The 13,721-nt window shown below is 40.4% G+C and overlaps 1 protein-coding gene across 13 annotated transcripts in view; it reads right to left on the minus strand.

Moving 5' to 3' along the window:
• Positions 1-812: 812 nt before the first annotated feature.
• rassf2a (Ras association domain family member 2a) overlaps positions 813-13,721 on the minus strand; it is a 111,283-nt gene continuing 98,374 nt past the window's right edge. For all 13 annotated transcript variants that reach the window (XM_051919005.1, XM_051918980.1, XM_051918992.1 and 10 more), the window contains exons 9-11: positions 9,672-9,790; positions 6,793-6,890; positions 813-1,518 (exon numbers count right to left, since the gene is read on the minus strand). In XM_051919005.1, the coding sequence (XP_051774965.1) occupies positions 1,446-1,518; positions 6,793-6,890; positions 9,672-9,790 (290 nt within the window). In that variant the 3' untranslated portion in view covers positions 813-1,445. The remainder of the gene's footprint in view (positions 1,519-6,792; positions 6,891-9,671; positions 9,791-13,721) is intronic.

Below are 13,721 nucleotides of genomic sequence, written 5' to 3' on the forward strand. Positions count from 1 at the left end.
AGGTTTGATGTGCTCTTCATTTCGAGATGCTTTTCTGCTCACCACAGTTGTAAAGATTGGTTTTCCCAGGTACCGCAGCCTGTCTGTCAGCTTGAACCAGTCTGGCCATTCTCTTCTGACCTCTCTCATCAAGAAGGTGTTTCTGTCTGATGTTCTACTGCTCACTGGATATTTTTAGTTTTATATGCTGAGTAAATTTTAGAGACTGTTGTGCACGAAAATACGAGGAGGTTACTAGTTACAGAAATATTCAAAACAGCCCATCTGGCACCAAGAATCATGCCACACTCGAAATCACATTTTTCCGCATTCTGGTGTTTCATTTGAACATTAACTGGAGCTCCTCACCTACATCTGTACGTTTTAATGTATTGCAAGGTTGCCACATCACTAGCTGATTAGATAACTACATGGATAAGCAGGAGGGCAGGTGTTCCTAATAATTTGCTCAGTGAATGTCTGAATTGAGGCTCAGAGGAACACAATGCAGAGTTTCTACACAACTCAGGGTGCATCCAGGAAAGCTCTTAGTGAAGTAAACCAGGATTCAGGTCAGAACAATGGAGCGCTCCTGCTGCCGTGTACTTGAATGTTAGGTGACACAATAGAAAACATTTTAGTGACATTTATAAAGGCTGAGGTTGGCACAATGGTGAGCTGCTTGTGAAGTGCACTATGATCCAGGTAAGAACTTTGGGTAGCTGCTGATGAGCTGTGTCAAGTGTGGTGGAAGACAGAATGGTGTAGCCAAATAAATGCTCAGCAGCTTACCATGTTGTTATAAACCCTTGGATAAAAACTTTACAAGTATATGCAAAAAAATATTTTAATAAAATTTCTACTCTGGTTGTATACACTTCAGAAATAAGTAACATAGAGAGCATCTGAAAAGCTAAATATTCTTACTGATATCATATTTTAGAACAAGGATGACTCCAAAGGAGCGGGGTGTGCAAGGCTGAAGGTAAAAGGACTGTGGCCACTCGGCAGAGCTCTTCCTCTCTGCTGACCCCTTATCATTTTTGATCATCTTCTTAATTTGTCTTTTTCCTTTCCCTATAGGTGACTATTAATCATACTGGAACGGAGCTCAAAAAAGTCACTTTCTGAATTATTGCTTCACACTGGGGGCTTTGTCCCCAGGTCCTTCACTTTTCAATAATTAAGCAATTTGTCTGCAGAAATAGAAACTGCAGCAACTCTCCTCTTGTTGGCAGACACATTCCCTCAGGAGGCACCTGGGACCTTTCCACGGCATCCAGTTGGGACACTTTTCAGCTACTTATGTTGCCCATGATAACTACATCTTGTACCAAGGACTTTCAGGAATGAAACAGCAAGCTGACGCAAACCTGGAACGTTATAGGAAGATAAGGCAAAGCTTGGCAAAGCCAGCAAGGAAGCACTTTGATAATCTCAAGGGGTGGAGACGGGGGGCATAAAAGTCACATGGCAGTGGGCCCCTCTGGTCTGTATTGGATGATCCTCTGTTCAATCATTGAGCGCATGACATTGTACCTAGAAGAGAGAGCTCTGTATTAAGACTACATTACAGAAAATACAATCATGGTTTTTAATGACATTACTGTAACACATTTAAGGGACCTCACTACTTCATTGCCATCTGTCTATTTTCTAAATCAGTTGTCACATCTGAAATAGTAGGAGAGTAATACTTTACTTGGATGCACCCATCAAAATGTGAGAGCAGACTACAGATGGGACCCCAGCCTGAAGCCTACACCCATGTTCACTTGCATCAGACTCATTTAGTCATTGACTAATCTTCAAAATACTGCACATGTTGGAAGAAAACAGACACTGGCTAACTCTGTCTTCTGAAGGACATAAAATTAATGACAGCTTAGCACTCCCTGATGTGTAGTCCACACCAGTGCTTCCCAGCCTTTTCGGTCTTGGGAACCAGTTTTATCTATTTTTGTTCAGTGATGACCTTTTATTAGTAGAAATTTTAATGTAAACTAGCCAACATTTTCCCCAGAATTGCACACATTGATAAACAACAGTGAATACATATTTAACAGTTAAATACTGTGTAGATAGATAGATAGATAGATAGATAGATAGATAGATAGATAGATAGATAGATAGATAGATAGATAGATAGATAGATAGATAGATAGATAGATAGATAGATAGAAAAGGCACTATGCACTATATAACAGATAGATAGATAGATAGATAGATAGATAGATAGATAGATAGATAGATAGATAGATAGATAGATAGATAGATAGATAGATAGATAGATAGATAGATAGATAGATAGATAGATAGATAGATAGAAAAGGCACTATGCACTATATAACAGATAGATAGATAGATAGATAGATAGATAGATAGATAGATAGATAGATAGATAGATAGATAGATAGATGATAGATAGAAAAGGCACTATGCACTATATAACAGATAGATAGATAGATAGATAGATAGATAGATAGATAGATAGATAGATAGATAGATAGATAGATAGATAGATAGATAGATATTTCATTGCCATTTTACAGAAGCTCAATAAAAATAAATAAATTCATACATACATACACACTCACTATGGCCCAAACACACCAGAGTGACTACAATGGAAAAATACAAAATCTAAACTTTTGACCTGGCAGTCCCATTCACGGTCAGACATTATGTAGGTGTATTGCTGTTGGTATAAGGGACTCCCTGTAGCGTCTATTAACACACGTTTGCTGAATGACTCATTGGCTGAAAGTCCTCAGTGTTAGTGTGTCAGAGAGATGATGTGCAGCCAGTGGCGTAGTTATTGGCGGGCAGGGGGGTGGTCCGCCCCGGGTGGCACATTTTTGGGGGCAGCATTATTGGCCAAAAGGCTTGGTACAATTCATGTGTAAGCAGTACAGTTCGGAAAAATATCACTCGTGAATGAAAAAAGTAAAATTCTCTGACTTTTATTCACAAATGCTTCAAAAATTATTTTCAGACTGTCCTTCTGTGATGGCATCAGACACAGCAGTTGAAATTTATGAGGCAATAACAAAAATAAACATAAACATTACACTGGTAATAATTTCTAGGAAGATAAACAACTGATTTACAATTTATAATTTTGTTTCGTTATCAATCCGAATGCATTCTTGCTCTGCGCAGAAAACATCCCCACCTATGACTTGTACACTACACTGGTTCTGGTTTTCGCAGCTTAATTATATTAAACTAATAATCAGAACACGGCTTATCAGTGCGTCTATACTATATTCTTCTCTAGTTGATGCTTATAAATAATTATATGTGAAAAATTATTGCTGTTTCTCTATAGAGTAGACCCCCGCAAAGATGCGGTTCAGGGTTCACAGCCTCAGTCATTCACGGATTTTTCCTTAGAACCTAACTAATTATTGTTAGTGGAAACTGAAAATATCTTCCACAATTTTTTATGGCTTTTTTCGTGGCAATACTGCACTGTAGAAAGAACAGGAAGCAACCGTAGAGGAAAACGCTGCTAGGGATGGTGAAAGTAGCCAATCCAAGAGAGTTGTACTCTACTAGAATTTGAAACTGTAACTCCCAGCAGTCCCTGCAGTGGCTCTAATTGGTCTTCTGCTGAGGGTGCAGGGGCTGCTGGGTCAAAGGATGTCAGCGCGGCTTTTAAAAAGGGGGCCGGTGATCAAAAGAAAAAAAAAGTTTTTGTAATTTGTGTTTCTAGTTCCTGTCTCTCTGCCTGCCTTCTGTTGGGTTACTTGTACTTATTCGTTTTGTCCTGGATCGTTTCGTGGTTGGCGTCTGGACTGTCTGCCATCTGCCTGTGTACATGAGAACTGTAAGTGGATTCATTGCCATCCCATGAAGAAAGGAGCGCTCCTGAACCCATCCACCCGATTTCAGGAACTACCAGTAGGACTTTTTTTACATTCCCATTCAACGTGTGTATCTCATCTTTGAATATCCATCTTCATCATTACATTTCATCCGTTGCCGTTTTTCATGGACTTTAGTTGTATTTAATGTATAATCGACGTAAGGGGAACAGGGGTGTTATCGTTGTTTTCATTACATTCTTTATTTACTGTTTGATTACCGGTTTGCTTTGTTTTTGTCTCTGTTTGTGAGTGCGTGCGGGTCGGGTCAAGGCTGGGTGCATCCCTGGAATCTCCACCATAAAAATACATAAATCACCGTCTTCTCGATGGTGTGAATCTTAGAGGCACTGAACCACTACAGTGTTATTCATTTCTCCTTGCTGCCAATTGACTGCTGCCCTGTGACACATTTCCAGCTGAGTGTTCTCGTGTTTTACGTTTTGTTCTTCTTAATCCTTAAACGGCCGCAACCGGCTATAGTCGTTTCCTAGTGCCATTTGCCAGCACGCAGGAGCCGAGTATATTCGGCGACATACATTCATTGAATGCCGCAACTGACTATTGTCAGTTCCCAGTGCAATTTACCAGTACGCCGGAGCTGATCATTCAGTGCTGTACATTCGTTGAGCAGCCAGCTCATGACCACTGCCGGCCCCTACAGCACTGCAGCCTCACTGTCTCTGGGACTGAGCCGCTGAACTAGACTAGCCTGACAGAGTCAGCATTTACCTCTCTGTGCTCATGTGCAGCCAGTTCAAGCACAGTTGGCTCAATGATTTCATCAATGGTGTCAGTTGCACCTTGTACATATTGTTCCAGTAGTTTTAAAATAGTTTTTACAGTTCATTAGCAGTGTGTAAAATGATCAGTGTTGCAGTAATTGTGATGCTATTTGCATGAAAAAAAATGTGTTTCATTAAAATTTCACTTTTTCTTTGTGAATTGTGATGTTTACTTAAAAATGTGCAGCAAAAAAGTACTTGGCGCCCAGGGATGCATTAACCCCCAAGTATGTGGCAGTTTAAGGGTTAAAGCCCCAAGATGCTGCCAAAACGCCCTGCATCTTCTAAGGCTTCAGGCAATGAAAACGCGCTTGCATGAATTACAGTACATATAGCGGTAACATCAATATTTTACATTCTAGCACTGCGGGTGACATATCAGTGCAGTACTGTACAGTATACGACGACTTTACCTTTACATTCTTTTTTTAGGTACTGTAGTAAGCTGAAGTTGAAATGAAATTAAAGTGTTTTGGGGGCACATTTAGGGTTTAAACTACAAAAATAAGCATTTTTTAACCACATCCATAATTCACGATTTTCACAGTTCACAGGTGCTCTAGGAACATAACCTCTGCGAATTTTGGGGGTGTACTGTATATGAATAAATCTATGGAAAATTTATCTTAATTTTTCTCTATATGTCATTTTAATTTTCTGTTTAAATAGGTTAACATATTCAGATATGTTGGAGGGCAGAAAATTGAAGCACCACACTGCCCCGCCTTGAGCGGGACGAACTCGAGCAACGCCACTGTGTGCAGCATTGTCCAGAATAGCACTAAGTTTTGTTTTCATTTTCTGTTTGGCTACTGCCACGGGGAGTCTAGGGTGCATCCTATAACTGAGTCTGCCCTTTTCATTAGCTTGTTAATTCAGTGGGCCTCTCTTGAAGTGATGTTACCATCCCAGCATACAAAATCACACTGGCCACCACAGATTTGTTGAATATACACATTAAAGGAACACAAAAAAGGAGTCCTCTCTGACATTTCTTATGTAGTTCCTCTCTGTTACGAGACCAGTTCAGCCTGTCACTGATGTGGGCCCTCAAGTACTTGTAGCAATACACCACCTTGACATCCACTCCCTGAACAGTGACCAGACAGAGAGGCTCTTTGGTGCAATGGAAGTCAATAACCAGTTCCTTGGTTTTGCTGATGTTAAATTGCAGACAATGCCTTCTGCATCAAGAAATAAAAGTTCTCCATCTGACTCCATTAATCTGTCTCATCCCCAATCAATATCAATAAACCCCAAAAGTGCAGAATCAAACTTAGTGTCCATTTGTCTTTGTACCAAGTTACCTGGGCTTGTCTGCTTTTCACAGGTTTGTTGAAATCAGGGGTAAAGGAATAGAGTGCAGAGAGGAATGTGTTTGAACCTGTGGGTGACTGACTTGACTACAATTCATGTGCATTGTACAAGGCTAGATGAGCTGTTCTGCGATTGTGTGCACTTTCTTATATTTGGCAGCTAGATATTTAACAAAATGATGTCCCGAATGCCTGCTGGCTTGTTGCACAAACCTGCTTGAATGTTTTTATGAAGCCCCAAGATTTTCACTTTTGCATTTAAAAAAAGTCAAAAGATTTTTTCTGTTCTTTTATCAGATTAGAACACTCTAGACGAGAACAGGCCATTCAGCCCAACAAAGCTCGCCAGTCCTATCCACTTATTTTTTCCAAAAAAACATCAAGTCGAGTTTTGAAAGTCCCCAAAGTCTTACTGTCTACCACACTACTTGGTATCTTAATCCAAGTGTCTATCGTTCTTTGAGTAAAGAAAAACTTCCTAATGTTTGTGCGAAATTTACCCTTAAGTTTCCAACTGTGTCCCCGTGTTCTTGATGAACTCATTTCAAAATAACACTCTCGATTCACTGCACTAATTCCCTTCATAATTTTAAACACTTCAATCATGTCACCTCTTAATCTTCTTTTTCTAAACTGTAAAGGCTCAGCTCTTTAAATCTTTCCTCATAATTCATCCCCTGTAGCCCTTTTGTGCAAAAGACACGCATCACACCTTTTAATTTAGCAAACTTAATTGCTTCCTTTCCCACCAAGTCTGTAATACTCAGTCCCACCATAGGCTGATGATTATGTACTGTATATGCTGCTCACTCTTTCACAACCCGCCCCGTTTCTGTGACCTACTTGCTTTTCAGCTTCTGCACCTCACGGTCCTCTTCTTCCTGCAGCTTGGTGATGAAGCTAATCAGTACAGGCATTTCAAACCTAATGTACTGAGCAACCTGAAGAAAAGAAGAAATGGCAGCATTAGTTCTGCAGCTCTTAGATGCTCTTAGACTGTGAAGGCCTGGCACCATAAGTCCAGTACCATTTAATCTGCCTCTCCTGGTATTCTGTTTGGAAAATAAATGAATGTGTATTCCTAATCAATGTGTCCTCCTGGTACATTAAGGAAATTTAAGATGTTGCCCCCATTTTCATTTAGTTATATGGATTTCCTTATGGATGGTAATGGTGCTTGGTGGTTAATGCTAACCCATATCAGCTTGGACCACCACTACTGTTACATTTTTTGCATTTCTTTCCTATGTTCTTGTGGGTTCCTTATGCTTCCTTATAGAATCCAAAGAGGTGTGCATAAGGTTAGTTTGTCCCTGTGTGAGCGTGGTTTGAGCAAGTGGTCTCATATTGGGCTGAGACGTTTCCTGCCAATGTCCTCGCAAGAGCCACTCGTAGAAAGTTAGTATTAAATTCACATAAGTGTCTGATTAGATTATGGTCTAGTCTTTTCCTCCCTTTATGTTAACATGAAGTAGAACTTTCTTAGCTATATCTGTAAAACTGAGCGTTAAGCCAGTTTTTGGAAACAGTCACACATCTAGAAGCGTGGACTATTAGAATAGTTTGCAATTAGGATATTGACATACACTTTTCTGACCATTCTGCATGTAATACGACTGTATAACCAAACTTAGTGAGAAATGAAACTAGATAAATAAGCCTTAAACAGAACCTACTTTAAAAGAACCTTTCTTTGTAATATCAACTTTCCTCTATTTTTGGAAGAACTGTTTTGCTTTGAATTTTACTATATAAAAATATATGAATTCTGGAATAATTTCAAAATGTGTCTAAACTGTCCTATGAAGCTGCAGAACTTTGGTAATTTTGAACAAAAGCAGCTACAGCCCTGATGATACTGGGACACCAGTAACACAAGAACCTATGAAGGGAAAAAGAAAATGTGAATAGGACAATGAAGGCTAGAAACATGAAAATCTTTGTCACTGGATTATGTGCAGAAATACTACAGTAGCCTACCCATCATTTTCTCCTAAGGTGAACTTATGGTAAATGCTGCTGCTTAGTGAAGTTTGTATGTTCTTCCTTGTTTGTACAGATCTTCTCCTGTTTCCAAAGACGTATGGTTTTCACTAAACAGTGATGCTAAACTGGCTCAATATGACTGAGTAATGTCTTTTAATGAACTGCTGTGTTATCCATGGTAGTCTCCCACCTTTTGCTTGAATCTCTTTTGACAAGCTTTGGTACCCTACAACACTGAAAACGTTGGTTTTGAAAAAGGACAGCCATGTGAATGAAAAATGACATTCACAAACCTGCTTAAGCTAATCCAGGGTCACAAGGAGGCTAGCAGAACATGAACAAGGCAGAAAGCGGCCCTAGACAGAGTGCCAGCCCATCACATGGCACAGTACCAAACACCACTTTTTGAAATTGCTCAGTAACCCTTTCAAGCTTTATGCAAATCAACAATTCCTGACCATAGATCTGAGATCTTTTTTAATGGGCCAAGCTGCACATCAGCGGATGCTTCTTATGAATAGTAAGCTCAAAATGTTTTGATCTTTTTTATTGGACAGAGTATCTCTAAGCCACACCTCCAATCTCATTTCATTGGTTGGATTCCTCATTTGCCGACTATTGACTCCATTTGTTGAAGTAATCAGCCTATTGGTTCACACACTTTTCCCAGCTTACACTACAAATATTTGAATGATGTATTCAGTATATACAAGAACTCTATAATAATTTACGTGTCTTTAGCAAAAACATATTGTGGTTGATAACTTAGATAAAGATCAGACCATTTTTTTTAGATAAATTTATACACAAATGCAGCTGTTTCCAAAGGGTTTATATACTCTTTTCTTACTACTGTACACGTAGACAGCATGGTAGTACATTCACAAAGCAATCTGCTTTTATTTTCCAGCATCATCAGGCAAAAGGCTGAAATGAACCCTGGATGGAGTGCCATTTTACTGAATAACCTGCTGATGCAAACACCCAAATTCACATACAGACAGGGCCAGGTAGACTAGCAGTTAATGATGCGGCCTCTTAGTCATGGATTCAAATCCTGGCCTAGTCACTGCCTGTGTGTAGTCTGCACTTTCTCCTCATTTTTGACTCGTTTTGGACTCTGGATTTCTTTTTCAACCCAAAGTTGTTGAGGCTGTGGAAACTGGCAACTCCAAATTTGCTCTGTGTGATTAACGAGGGCATTTGGCCAAGTGAGTCCTGTGATAGACTGGCTCCCTGTCCAGGGTTGTGTTTTTGCCTTTCTTCGAGAGCATGAAGGTATTTATCAGTTAAAATTTTCCATATTTAGAGTCACCAATTAGCCAAGCACAAATATCTTCAACAAGGACACTACCAGTCAAGAACACCTCAGTTTTTCTTCAAATTGTATCATTTGAAATGCAATGAATGACCTAAAATGGTGAAAAGTAAGCAGTAGACTGCCAGAAGTTTAAATTTAAAGTTTAGGTTAGCAAAAACTGGAAAATGGGTCTTCTTCAGAGAACAACTAATAGGTTACAACCTATATATGTTCTGCAGCTTTTAAAGTAAATTAAGCCTTGCAAGTTGAAGCAAACAATTTGCACAGGTGTCCCAACTGTTGGTAATACTAGTAGTCGTGTGCCTCAGCAGCCCATGGGCCTGTGACTTATTGTCAATGTGGAGAACCCAGAGCATTGCACATCAGCAGCCAGTAGAAGGCAGCACACACGTCGCTGTCGAAGGTAGAGACTCACATCATAAGTGACTTCACTCCAATCTTTCTCCAACAGGAAGATCCGGCAAACTTCCTCGCAGGGGCCCTGCAGGATCCGCACCAGCAAAGGGTAATCTGTGCTTTTTAGCCTCTGCCGTTCTAGGGAAGAAGCAGAGAAAGAGACCAACAGTTTGAATGAAAAAAGAAACAGGCAAAAACTCAGCTAGACTGGCAAGAAAGGGACAACAAGACAGGGATGAAAAGCCATTAAAGTCCAAGTGAGTTGAAACACAGGCACAGAGATAAAGACATGAACAGTACTCCTGTGGGGGACCGGGGGGTAGAAATGAAGAGGCAGAGGGGAAAACAGAAAGACAGACAGACAGACAGAGACTCAGAGGTCAAGACAGGCAAAGACAGGTGACGATGCTGAACGAGACACTACTGTTTTGGTTTTATGACACCACCGTGTGTGTGGCACTAAATATAGCAATAGTAGTATGATATTTTAGAACTGTTATGCTAAATACAGTAGTAGTAGCAGCGCTGTTACATGTACAGAGTACAGTGAAAGTCTTAACTTGCAACATGTCGCCACTCTCTGGTATTGTGATAAACAAGAATGCATTAAACAGAGAACACAAATAAGCTTACTCAATGTACTCCTTAACTGGATACACTTTGCTCTGTAAAAAAGTTCAGCAAAATTTCACATTAATAATATTGAGTAAAATATAAAGCACATAACTGTACACCCCACGCTGGCGAGGCTAAGCTCAAACCCTTCAAAGTGCCTGTCCTCTGACATGCCACATCCATCCTGTGCTATATCTCCAACCACACTAGATATTTAGCTCTTTACGTCTTTCTGTGTATCTGTAGAGCTGCACAGTGACACGGTATTTAGAAATGAAAGATAAAGGATCCTGAGTGCTGGTTCGATTGACACCCTGGTCAATGTCTCTGCGGTGTTTGCACATCTTTCAACGTCTGAATGAGTTTTTTTTTCTAATTTTTCTTCCACATCCCAAAGACACAAGTGTTAGATAAACCGTTCCAGTGGGGGTGCGTGTCGGCCCTGTGGTTTGGTTCAAAGTTGGTTCCCATATCATTTCCAGTGCTGCTGTGATGGGGTTAGATTGCCTAAATTTTAGGTTAAGCAGGTTTGAGAATGTATAACTTAACAATTTTGTACGTAATCGCCTCCTTTGCAAAGAACAGTTCAGAATCAAGATCACTATGTTGCCTTCTGGACTCTGACAGTCTCTTCAACTTCTTGATGTAACACTAATATTTTCCATTTAACAAACCAAAATGGAGCCATCAGTGGCACAGTGATTAGTGATGACCAGACAGGCAGTGTGGTGTGATGGTTAAGGCTTTAGACTTCACACCCTCAGGTTGTGGGTTTAAATCCTGCTGCTGACACTGTGTGACCCTGAGCAAGTCACCTGACCTGCCTGTGCTCCAATTGGAAAATCAAAAGAAAAAATGTAATCAATTGTATCATAAATGTTATAAGTCGCCTTGGATAAAGGTGTCAGCTAAATACAGTGCATCTGGAAAGTATTCCCAGCGCATCACTTTTTCCACATTTTGTTATGTTACAGCCTTATTCCAAAATGGATTAAATTTATTTTTTTCATCAGAATTCTGCACACAACACCCCATAATGACAACATGAAAAACGTTTACTTGAGGTTTTTGCAAATTTATTAAAAATAAAAAAATTGAGAAATCACATGTACATAAGTATTCACAGTCTTTGCCGTGAAGCTCGAAATTGAGCTCAGGTGCATCCTGTTTCCCCTGATCATCCTTGAGATGTTTCTGCAGCTTAATTGGAGTCCACCTGTGGTAAATTCAGTTGACTGGACATGATTTGGAAAGGCACACACCTGTCTATATAAGGTCCCACAGTTGACAGTTCATGTCAGAGCACAAACCAAGCATGAAGTCAAAGGAATTGTCTGTACACCTCTGAGACAGGATTGTCTCGAGGCACAAATCTGGGGAAGGTTACAGAAAAATTTCTGCTGCTTTGAAGGTCCCAATGAGCACAGTGGCCTCCATCATCCGTAAGTGGAAGAAGTTCAAAACCACCAGGACTCTTCCTAGAGCTGGCCATCCATCTAAACTGAGCGATCGGGGGAGAAGGGCTTTAGTCAGGGAGGTGACCAAGAACCCGATGGTCACTCTGTCAGAGCTCCAGAGGTCCTCTGTGGAGAGAGGAGAACCTTCCAGAAGGACAACCATCTCTGCAGCAATCCACCAATCAGGCCTGTATGGCAGAGTGGCCAGATGGAAGCCACTCCTTAGTAAAAGGCACATGGCAGCCTGCCTGGAGTTTGCCAAAAGGCACCTGAAGGTCTCTCAAACCATGAGAAAGAAAATTCTCTGGTCTGCTGAGACAAAGATTGAACTCTTTGGTGTGAATGCCAGGCGTCACGTTTGGAGGAAACCTGGCACCATCCCTACAGTGAAGCATGGTGATGGCAGCATCATACTGTGGGGATGTTTTTCAGCGGCAGGAACTGAGAGACTAGTCAGGATAAAGGGAAAGATGACTGCAGCAATGTACAGAGACATCCTGGATGAAAACCTGCTCCAGAGTGCTCTTGACCTCAGACTGGGGTGACGGTTCATCTTTCAGCAGGACAACGACCCTAAGCACACAGCCAAGATAACAAAGGAGTGGCTTCAGGACAACTCTCTGAATGTCCTTGAGTGGCCCAGCCAGAGCCCAGACTTGAATCCGATTGAACATCTCTGGAGAGATCTTAAAATGGCTGTGCACCGACGCTTCCCATCCAACCTGATGGAGCTTGAGAGGTGCTGTAAAGAGGAATGGGCGAAACTGGCCAAGGATAGGTGTGCCAAGCTTGTGGCATCATATTCAAAAAGACTTGAGGCTGTAATTGCTGCCAAAGGTGCCTCAACAAAGTATTGAGCAAAGGCTGTGAATACTTATGTACATGTGATTTCTCAGTTTTTTTATTTTTAATAAATTTGCAAAAACCTCAAGTAAATTTTTTTCACGTTGTCATTATGGGGTGTTGTGTGCAGAATTCAGAGGAAAAAAATGAATTTAATCCATTTTGGAATAAGGCTGTAACATAACAAAATGTGGAAAAAGTGATGCGTGGTGAATACTTTCTGGATGCACTGTAAGTAAATGTAAATGATGTTGCCTTGCAGTGTTACAGTTCTGGTCTGTATGGGTCGGTTTATTCTCCATCCCAAAGACTTGCATCTATGATTAACGGACAACTCTAAATTTGCTGTGTTCCCTCCCATCCAGGAATGCTATCCCTCCTTGCACCTACTGGTATAGGGAAAGGCTCTGAACCCTGATATCCCTAACTGGATTAAGTTGGTTTTATAATGAAAGGGTAGATTAAAATGATAGGATCAAGAAGAAAAGAAACTGAGGATAATCAGTCCAGCAATGTAATCACTGAGGCAAATCTCAGCACAGAAATGTGACTGACAAGGTGAACTTCCATAGACTGTTACATTCAGTCTTCCACTTACTTAACATGAATGTCATTTTTCTTAATCGCTTAAGTGCTTTTTTTTTTTTTAAACACTATCCTAATTCTCAGAACAAGGTCTCAAACTTCAAAATTCTCATTTTATTTATACTAAAGCACATTTTTCAAAATACTAAAAATAACTGTCATTAAACAAACCAATTCTTATTTGATTATGGCATGATGATCAAAACTGTACTTTTGTCATTTGGATGTGTAATGTATAAAATACCATGTACAATAAGCAGTGTGTTTCTGCAACACAAAGAAAAGCCCAAGTGACATGTGTGATTCCCCACTTAGCTGACGATTAAAGTTCTATAAAAGAGTACACCTGCTATCAATCGGTCCCACCAATGGAAACTGTTATTCTAACACACAAGTATATAAATTCTCATGGCTTCAGTTCAGATTGCTACTGAGAATGGAATGAGAAGCAAGTGTAAGAAAGTTGTGAGAACCTGGAGTTACAAGAGGACTATGCATTTGGTGTGTGGTGGTACAATAGGAACGCGTGGAGATACGAAGATGAGGCAAGGGCTGAGGGAGAAGAAGGT

Source organism: Erpetoichthys calabaricus, chromosome 1, assembly GCF_900747795.2.
Source record: "Erpetoichthys calabaricus chromosome 1, fErpCal1.3, whole genome shotgun sequence".
NCBI classification, from domain to species: Eukaryota; Metazoa; Chordata; class Cladistia; order Polypteriformes; family Polypteridae; genus Erpetoichthys; species Erpetoichthys calabaricus.